Source organism: Clarias gariepinus, chromosome 18, assembly GCF_024256425.1.
Source record: "Clarias gariepinus isolate MV-2021 ecotype Netherlands chromosome 18, CGAR_prim_01v2, whole genome shotgun sequence".
Lineage (NCBI taxonomy): Eukaryota > Metazoa > Chordata > Actinopteri > Siluriformes > Clariidae > Clarias > Clarias gariepinus.
The window spans coordinates 17,856,628-17,867,050 of NC_071117.1; the positions used below are offsets into that span (position 1 = coordinate 17,856,628).

A 10,423-nucleotide genomic window follows, 5' to 3' on the forward strand; every position below is an offset into this window, starting at 1 on the left:
GCTGATGTGTGTTTTAGAGGGAAAGCCTCTACACCACGAAAGATAGTGAATACTCCAGGACCAGGATTGGGATCCTGCGTTTTTCAGGAGAATGTCCCTTTACTTGAAAAATTAGCAAAGTTCTTCTGACTGGTCAGCTTTATTTGACAATTATGAGTATATGCGTGCCATCTATACAGTATGAAGCCTCATGAAATGGTTTGACAGGGATATATCTAATGCAAATCATTTACTTTAAACTCTATAAGTCACTAGTTTAAAGCCTTTTAAAAGTTATGTGATATTTATGAGCAATCTGCTAGATAATGCTTTCTACCACATCACCAAAACACTACATTCAACAATATAAAACTGAGAAATTGTGAGGTGAGTCAGAGGAAAAGGATGCTGGGAGTATTAGGACTGTCAAAAAGCCATGGAGGTGCTTTACTTTGTTAACAATAAAATAAAAAATGTATTAACTGGAGTAACCCAACTGTCGGATGCATGAAAATTCAAACCTCCGATGCAAACTTCGGATGCACACAGACCCTGAGGTGGGAATCGAATCCAGACCCTGGAGGTCCGAAACCACAGTGTTGATCACTAAGCCACCGTGCTCAGTTGGGTGTTAAAGCTGAGTCAGGTCTTTTTTTGATTATATCAGAGAAAAAGGCAGCTAGAAGTTCAATCAAGTCTACTGTACATCACAGGCTCTACAGGAGTACTATTACAATTATCACGTGGTCCTCCGGCCGCGGGGTGGCGCTGTGAGCGCTGTGAGCTTGGGGACATGGACGCGCTGACATTGAACCTGCTTCAAGAAAATCTCAAACAGGAGGTAAGCAGAGAATTGTAGTAAATGTGAATGTAAAACGTTACGTGTGTGTGTGTGTTTTTTTTTTTTTTTTACACAGAGTGTAAATTTGGTTTATACGGTTAGAGAAAGAAAGACCGCGTGAGAGAGCGCGAGCTTGTGCACGAGCCTTCGGCTTTAAGTCTCTACTAAAGCGCCTACAACTGACAGTGTGTTCAGCTGGTGTATACATTCACTACAGGGACCATTACTGATATTATATTTTAATAGTGTTTTATCATAAAGCAAGTAAACCTAAAACAAAACCAGGATTCTGTCAGGGTTTATAACATGAGCACAAGGGCATGATAAAGTCATTGTGTGTATAAAAGAAAGGTTTGGTCTATACATTGGTCAGAGCCTTTTTTTTTTTTTTTTTTCAGTTATATTTTTATGTTTCATACATTGGAGAACCCAAAACCAGTCTCAGTAAATTTTATGTATGTATATCTGTTCAGGCAGATTTAGTCACAGCATCACACAAAACTGACTGGACAGAATGTAGTGAAACTGTTGCAGTACTTAGATATTTGCTGCACCATAAGCGAAATCAAAATTTCCACTGCTGAAATAACAGCGCTGAAGTGGTACAAGTGAATTTTAACAAGCTGGAGTTGTTTTAAGACAAAACGTAATCTTTGTCCAATCTACTTTTCCGATTTCTTGTCTGTGATTCACTTTTTGATTACCGAACAGGAAGTGGATTTGGCTGATGATGAAAGAAGTACAACTTGGTGTAAACAAGGCGTAAATATAATCTTTTATATATCCTATTTTTTCCCATTGATTGCGATAAGATGAAATGACAGTCAATTCAAAATCCTCCGAAAACTAGGTAGATTTTGTACAATTCCCTACAGTAATTTTGTCACACCAAACCAAAATTTTGTGAAATTACAGCTTTAAAAAAAATTAAGGGGTTCATCTATGTTGCAGGCAAACATGTACTTTTTTTTCCTGGATAGAACCGTCTGTTAAATGCCTAAATGTAATGTAAATGTACATGGGCTTCATCCTGAAATAAACTTATCACTGAACACATAAAAGCTGATCAGCTTATTTTTAGATTTAACCGTTTATCTATTTTTACAAACCCTTTACTTTAGCTAGTACAGTATAATTCTCATTTCCACTCAGTTTAAGTCGTACTGGTTACCTCAAATCTTTTAATTACCTTTTAATATTTTATATATAAAATTAATTATTTATGGTGGCGTAGTGGTTAGCACTGTCACCTTGTACCTCCAATGTCAAAGATTTGATTCCCACTTCAGGATCTTTGTGTGTGGAGTTTGTATTGGTTTCCTCCCACAGTTCAAAAACATGCACATTAGGTTAATTTGCGTGTAAATGTAAGTGTGTGCGCCCTGTGATAGATTGGCACACTGTCCAGGATGTACCCTGCCTCATACCTAAAGTCTTCTGGGATAGGCTCCATGCTCTCACTACCATGCATACAGGATACACAGTATGGAAGGTGAACTAATGACATCAGAACAAAAAGTCTTGTCAGTAGAGTCAAGAATGGTAACTGTGCCTCATTTTTGCTTTAAAAGCTTGTTTCACTCTTCAGAGATGTTTTGAGTTTTAGGAATCTTTTTTTGGTATTTTGGTCAGTCCACGTCCACAAACTATAGTCTCTAACTCCTCTAAACGCTGTAAAATTCCCTGAAGTCTGTGCATGCTACCACATGAAACGTCCTAACGCATCTCCATGTGTTTCCCTGCAGCGACTGAACAGCCCGCTGATGCGTGATGCACCCTGCAGGCTCGTGTACACACACATTCACGTGTGGGGACACAGATAAGTCCAGCGCCAGAGCCTTTTATACTGGACTGCTAGAGGCATTTTGTATGTCTGCCCTTCCTCAAGTGCATGCAGCTGACGTTGCTGATCTGCAGGCCAGTCTTCAGTCGTTACCCAAGCACGTGGGCAGGCCAGAGTTTCCAGACACCGGATGGGACCGCATTAAAGATCTGTTCGACCGAGGGTTCGTTTTTTTTCCCCTCAAATCTGCTTCTGTATGATTTTGTGAACCCTCACTTGAACCCTCAAAAACTAAAAGCAAGTTATATTATTAATAGTATCAACTTTGTCAAAATGTTCAAGAATAAATGTTGAATAATTGTACACACTAAAGTAATAAACTTCGTACTTGGGTTGTTGTTGTATTAAGATTACAGTAAAATTTATTTTACATTACCCATTTTGAGATCTCTGTCATATTATCATTATATATATTTCTCATCTCTGTTTTTCTCCTTAGAGATGGTCAGGTGTACCCAGAAGAGATGAGGAACGTAGCCAAGAGTGCTCTGACAGCGGCCGTGGTGGGACTGTTTTATGGAGGTCTCCCCGCAGCCCGACATGCCCGCGAGAGATTCATCCAGCTGAGCCAGGCTGAAATCTACCGCAGCAGAGTGGAAGCAGTGGTAAGAAAAGAAGGAACAAAAAAAGCAGAAGAAATTATTGAATTTTGATCAGCGCTCTCTCTTAAGTAGATAAGCGTATAGAATGGGAAAGGAATGTGATCTCTGTGACTGTGGCACATCTTTGATCTGTAGGAAGAAAAGATATTGTTTTTTGATTTGCATGTATGTGAGAGAACTATTTCAGTAACAGACCGATCAGCTATAACATTACAGTGCAAACATGTACCACTTGGGCAGCTCTAGCCCCCCAGGGCATGACGCAGCAAGACACTAGTGTCTGGTTCCAGGTCGTTTGCAATGCGTCTTGTGGGTGCTTTCGAAGGGTGGATCGGACTTGTTTGTCCGGTGCATCCCATGTGTGCTTTATCAGATTAAGAGTTTGGAGGCCTCGGGCTCTTTTCCTGCCGTGCCCCGGAGGCAGCAGACTGGTGCATTGGGTGTTTTTTTGCCTTTCTATTGTGGCCGGAGTAGACTTTTTTCAGAGGGCTGTGCTGCATTAGCTTACTGTGTAGTCAGCCGAGACAAACTGTCTTTTTGTCCCCATGGGCGGGGATGAGCCTTGCGTCCCCCTGATTCTGTCACCAGCTTATTGGTAAATAATTGATAATCATTGTTGATGTTATGGCTGATCAGTATAATACCTGCTAAGGTATAAATTGAATAAACAAAGAAAATGTAGGCAATTTTAAATCTCTTTAACAGTACTTAATGAGTAATATCTTAAGAATAAAAATCAGAGTGCCGTAACTCCTTTAGAAACAGTGGAATGTTTTTTTTCTAGCGTTCTGCTCATAACGCGGCTATCCGTGGCTTTGTGAGATACGGCTGGAGGTGGAGCTGGAGAGTCGCCGGCTTTGTTACACTTTTTAAGTAGGTTTCAACTCTTGATCAATATGGGGTGTAAAAACTTGTGAGCCTGGCATTAATGAAGCACATCTGACCCGCCGTCTCTTTCTGTTTTAAACAGCACTATCAGTACAGGCATTTCTGTATACAGAGACAGTAACGCCTTGAGTCATTTCTCCGTGGCTGGGGGTAAGTAACATCTCAGCAGGGTTTATTGTGTAAAAGCTTTTCTGTTTTAAATAACACTCAAAATTTTTATCGACTCCAAGTACCCCTTGGATAAGAAATAGATTTATTTTTTTTAATAACTATAAAGGAACATAAACTGTAATGGTCCATTAAGCATAAGTACTCTTGAGTCCTTAATTAAATATCACTGTGTTGTTTTATATTGGGAGAATATCATTTATTTAGTCCTAGAGAGTAAGACAGTGTAATATAGTTATTTAATATTTGTAAGAAACCCCGAGGTGTGCTCTCGTAGGTGCATACACTGTATTCGAAAGCTTTTTGTTGATATTTAGACCTGTGTTGTGTGTGTGTGTAGCTGTGACTGGAGGTGTGTTTCGGATGAACCTGGGCTTTCGGGGATTGGTGGCAGGATCAGCTATTGGAGCTGCGCTGGGGTGAGTAAAGTAAAGGGAATTACGAACTCTATGGGTTGCATTGGATTGGATTGATGGATTTGATTAGCTTTTTTTCTCTTTCACAACATGTAAATATCAGGGTTCAGTCTGATGCAACCTGTGTGAATAATTAATGGACCATGCATGGAGTTTGCATCATCTCCCCATGCTTGGAGGGTACTCCTGTTTTCTTCCACAGTCCAAAGTTTGGTGTTCCCAAATTGCCCAGTGTGCGTTTGTGTGTTTTGCTTTTGTTTCATTTCCTTTTGTTTATTTTCTTGACCATAGAAAGTCTAGCCAGTTTAACTTACCAGGTAGATTTTTTTTTCAAGTGAAAAACATGAATTTTGTCCGACATTTTGTCTTACATTGCTGTCATCATGTTCTCAGTGATTTATGGGAACAGTCAGAGGTGTGGTAAGGTGTACAGTAGGTGGTGCGACCGGTGATGGACCAGTGTGTCCTGTCTCAGCATGCTGTCTGGCTCCACCACGTCGAAGAAGGGCGATCAGCAGAGTGGTTTTACTGAGCATTAACTAAGACTAAAGCCCAATCCCAATTCTACCCCTTACCCCTTCCCCTACCCCTTCCCCTACCCCTCGCCCCTTCCCCTTGTCCCTTAAAACGAAGTGGAAAGGGGAAGGGTTAAAATATTTTCCCTAAGAAATGGGACACCACTACAACACTGTTATACGTCATCATACGTATCCGTTCATTTACATGTACACATACAGTATGGCCGTAAGCAAAAAAAACAATGCGTTATCAAAAGCTCGGCAAACTGCCGTGCTACTGAACTTTCATATTTGTTTGTAGCATGTAGTAAAGTGTATATGACATAAAAATATATTTTTGTAATATTGCGCAATCGGCGCTATCCGCTAGCAAATTTTAGCGGTTTTTTTGCAAACGTTTTTTTACAAAACATCACCATAAATACAAACACAAGACTAAAATTAATATACATATAATAAACACTTGTCATAAAAATCCTTATTAATGGCAAAAAATCGTTAAATTTATGGGTCTGCTTGCTCGAGTGAGCGGCCATCTTGAAAATTTCGTTAGCCCTTCGTTTGAAGTGAGGTCCCGAAAAATCTTCGTTTCGAGGGCTATCTGGCCCTTCCCCTTACCCCTACCCCTCCAACCTAAAGAGAAATGAGACACCCCTACCCCTTCACGTGAACGCGCCAAACGGAGGGGTAGGGCTAAGTGTAGGGGTAAGGGGTAGAATTGGGATTCACCTTAAGTGTCCACCTGGCACATCTGGATGCAGATGCCACTTTCCCTGGCGTACACTCTGTTTGGACAGCCTGTCCCCTAAATCATTGCATCTACCTACTGTAGATTTTGTAACCGTGGCTTGAGCCACCTGAGGAGCTCGAAGCTCGCGCCTTGCTCATGATTGATACCTCTGTCATGATGTTGTCCGAGCAGGCCGACAAAACAGCGACGTTTTTGAACACTCCATTCCACCTGGCTGATCTCACACCAGGTGGCACCACAGTGCTCTCCAGGCAGGAAGGGTTACAAATATCTCTCTGCTGTCTGTCTTCAGGATGCTAGAACATTTTTTTTCTCTCTTGAGACAGGGACATGTCTTTTTTTTTTCCTCCTTCCCTAGGCTAATAACCCACTTCTGAACATCGTGAAGAATCTGATTGTGCAATCTCACTAAGGAGCGCTGTACTGCGCTGATGTTTCTGCCCTTTGGGAAATCACCATACTCTCTGTCTCTGTCAATCCTGACATAATGACACGTCCTCCCCTCACCCCCTCCCCTTTCTGCGAGGTCTCTGTTGGCCAGCTGCTCCCTCCTAGCAACTTGCTCTCTCTCTCTCACACACATACGCACACACTGCCAGAGGAACCCATGTGCCATGCAGAAGGCTCAGATCTTTAGGGCAGAACGGCACGAGTGCCTAATCCAACAGCTGCACTGGCTATTTTAAATTTCCCTGTCAGCTCTGTATTCCAATCCCATCCATCCCTTAATCTCTACATCTCCTCCTTCTGGCACTGCCCGCCTCATATCTGGGTTGGTCCCGAGCACGAGCTCCATCATCCTCCCCTTCATTTGGCTCTGTTTTTCTTATTTTGAGTTGAGACCTTTCCAGTCATCCTTTCCATCCAGGAGCGCTACCAGGATTAGCTTCTCATACTGCACTCAGCTCTCTCTCTCTCTCTCTCTCTCTCTCTCTCTCTCTCAGTATCCTGGCAGAGCTGGCTTTGGCGTGCTGACTGGCACCTGGAGCGCTGCTCGCTGCGTATGTAAACATCCCCGGCGCCCGGCTAGGTGCAGCGAGGCGGGGCGCAAAAATCAAACCAGGCAGCTAATCAAATCGGTACATCACGCTCTAAATAGCACCATGCTAGGACAGGGGAGGACGCCGTTATGAGTAAGGGATACTTAAGATAGACATGTGACTCCTAAATGATCATCGCTCGATTGTTTATATCATCTTGATATTCACTAATCTCATATCATGCTTGTCATAATAACATACAGAGAAAATAACAACCTTTTATTACCGACCTTGGATAGTATAACACATTGGACTTCCTTTAAGAATTTCCAATGATCATGACCACGGAAAACAGGTAGAGGATGTGAAATTACTTCTTAAATCAGTACACCACTGAATACACTCACAGAAGTTTATTCACAGTTCTAAATAAATTTGTCAGATTATTAAAATGAAATATCGTACACTTGCTGAAGCACTCGGTGGTTAGCACTATCTGGTTCATGGTGAATGTCTTTAATAATGGACCTGCATCGTCTGACGTAAATGTCCCGTGATCGGGCAATACAGTCCTGGTGATGCGCTCGGCACACCTGATCAGACTTCTCAAGTCCCTTTTGTCCTATGAGCGGCTATTTCCATACCAGACGGTAACGTTCCCAGAGACAACAGATTGGATGATCGAGGTGTACTGTAGAAGGTTTTTTATAGACCCCCGGAGATCCTGAACTTCCTCAGTTGTCTGAGGTAGTACATGCGCTGTCTAGCTTTCCTCACCAATGAAGAGCTATGGGGTGACCAGGACAAGTCCTTAGAGACATAGACTCCCAGATACTTGTAGCTGGTCACCCTCTCCACCAGAGTTCTGTTTATTTTGAGCGGTGTATACTGAGAATTCTGCTTACTTCTCCTGAGGTCCACCACCATCTCTTTGGCCTTTGAGACATTTAAGTCCAAGTTATTGTTCTTAGACCAAGAAGATAGTGCGGCTGTCTCCTCCAGATAAGCTGTCTCATCGTTGTTCTGTATCAGACCAACCACCACTGTGTCATCTGCAAATTTCACAATGGAGTTGGAGCTGTGATGAACATAGCAGTAATGGTTGTAGGCACTTTGGGGCATTCATGTTGTTAAAGTGCTATACAAATAAAGATGAGTTGAGTTGAGTGAGTTGAGTTAGAACACAACCTTGAGGTGATCCTATGTTTAATGTGGTGTCTGTCGTCTGTCTCCGTAGACCCCCATGTTAAAGTTTAATTCTGATCTTACTCTCTGGGTTTCCTCTGGGTATTCTGGTTTCCTCTCACAATACAAAGACATCTACAGGTTGATTGGCACTTTCTAATTGCTGGTTGTGTGTGTGTGTGTGTGTGTGTGTGTGTGTGTGTGTGTGTGTGTGTGTGTGTGTGTGTGTGTGCATGCCCTAAGCAATCCATTAAAGGTGCCACTTGGTTCCTGAAACAGGCTCCAGGCCCTAGTAACCCTACAAATGATAAGCGGTGTAAATGATGGATGGATGAATGGATGACATGCTCATTATTCAAAAGTCTTGACAATACTGTTGCTAGGCAACATAGTATACTAGATCCTGACCTGAGAGACCTGATGATTTAGGATGCTAGTAAGTCACGTAACATTTTTGTACAAGTGAAGACACAGGGCTGTGGAAACAACGGCGACAACAGCAGTTTGTTAAAGATATTAAACACAATATACAGTATAGTTTTAAGTTGAGTTTATTTAAGAAGTTTTAAATGACAGATTTTAAGGCCAAATTGTTGATTTGATGGTTTAGCTGATAGACTCATGTTTTTGCAGTGTGCCTGCTGGAGCGTTAATTGTTGGACTACAGAAGCTGGGAGGAGAGACCATGCGAGAAAAGCGACGACGGGAGCGAAGAGAACTGTACGAGCTCAGAGTGGCCGAATGGTATGTCCTTATACTGTAATATCAAAATCATGTTGTAAGCTTATTTCTAATTGCAAGTCATCTACATAGGTTTTCTAAAATTATTATTATTATTTTTTTTAAAGGAATGCACGTTTGCAGCTTACTGAAGGGATAATCGGTGAATTTAGTGGCCGGGACCAAGACGCGCAAAATGACCTTCAGCGAATCAGTGAGCTTCTTAGTCAACCAAGGAATGAAGATTCAACAAAGGAGTCGTAACAGATCTAATTAAAGTGACTGTCTAAATTCATAGAGTATAACATATTATATTGACAAATGAACTGGTTCGTCAGACGGAAGGTGTATGTACAGGATTTAAACTTGAAGCTAAATCGGTTGTTCGTAAGACAAATAACAACAAAGGTGGACAGAATGACCTGAATATTTTTTGTTATTTGCACGGCAATCATCAGCATTTTCATTTCATTTTGTGTTGAATTAAATGCTGTTCAAACTCGTATGCTTCAAACCAAGTCTTCACAATCTTTTTGTCCTTGTAAAAAAGTTTTAAATGGAAGTTGTTTCTTGTGTGTCTTTGGTGCATGGAATTTTTAAAAAAATAAAATCCAAGACATACTAAAAAAAATAAGTTTTTTATTGGATTGACATTAATTTATTTATTTGATATTTATTCATTTATTTTGACACACAAGAGCAAAAATGAATTGATTGTCTTGGTAGAATGAGTGTGTGTGTGTGTGTTTGTGTGTGTGTGTGTGTGTAAGAGAGAAAGAGAAATATGGTGCTGCGAGGTCATCACATGATTTGGCCCCTTCTGGAAACAAGATGCCACACCAGCTGAGGCTCCATGTCCAACATGTGGACAAATACAATCACAGACCTACAGCGCCTCCAAGCGAACAAAATCAGGGTTACATGGGCCTTTTGTGAATAATAGGAATTTTATTTAGTGTCTTTTGATCACATATTTAGATATGAGAATTCAAATGTGCCAAAAACTGTTCGAGAAATAACAGAACATAATAGATTTATTTCACTGTTATTGCGATGTACAGAATATAACATGTGCTTACTGTATGATTAACCAAATGAAAAAATTAAACATTTATGGCACACACGAATGCAAAAAAAAAAATCAATTAAACTGTCTTTTGAAATAATTTTTTTGTAAGAAAAGGCATTTGATAAAATTATTATACGTAGTTGTGGTGGGTTCCCCCAAGTACTCTTGTTCCTGCTTACAGTCCAAAGACAAATACTGTTACGCATTTCCAAGTTGCCTGTAGTGTGCGATTGTGTGTGTGTTTGCTTGAGTCCTTTGCACTACATCCAGGTTGCCATAAGTTCTCTGGAAAAGACTCCAGGCCCTCTGTGACCAGGGCAAGGACATGAGGTTTACCCACAGCTTCACGCACGTGCAGATTCTGACACCTGCATGCTGCCATTATGGAGTGTGTGGTCAACTCGCTGCCGCTCCTCACCCTGCTCCAATGCTCTAACTTCTACCTGTCATATAATATACTCTA

The 10,423-nt window shown here is 41.2% G+C and overlaps 1 protein-coding gene across 1 annotated transcript; it reads left to right on the plus strand.

Annotated features, from left to right (window-relative positions):
• The first annotated feature begins 730 nt into the window (after positions 1–730).
• On the plus strand, positions 731–9,485 carry timmdc1 (translocase of inner mitochondrial membrane domain containing 1). Its single transcript, XM_053476636.1, has 8 exons — positions 731–820; positions 2,566–2,826; positions 3,103–3,268; positions 4,050–4,138; positions 4,236–4,303; positions 4,662–4,740; positions 8,805–8,915; positions 9,020–9,485. Exons 2-8 carry the CDS (start codon positions 2,591–2,593, stop codon positions 9,153–9,155), a joined length of 885 nt encoding a protein of 294 aa, XP_053332611.1. The 5' UTR covers positions 731–820; positions 2,566–2,590; the 3' UTR covers positions 9,156–9,485.
• Positions 9,486–10,423: the final 938 nt, after the last annotated feature.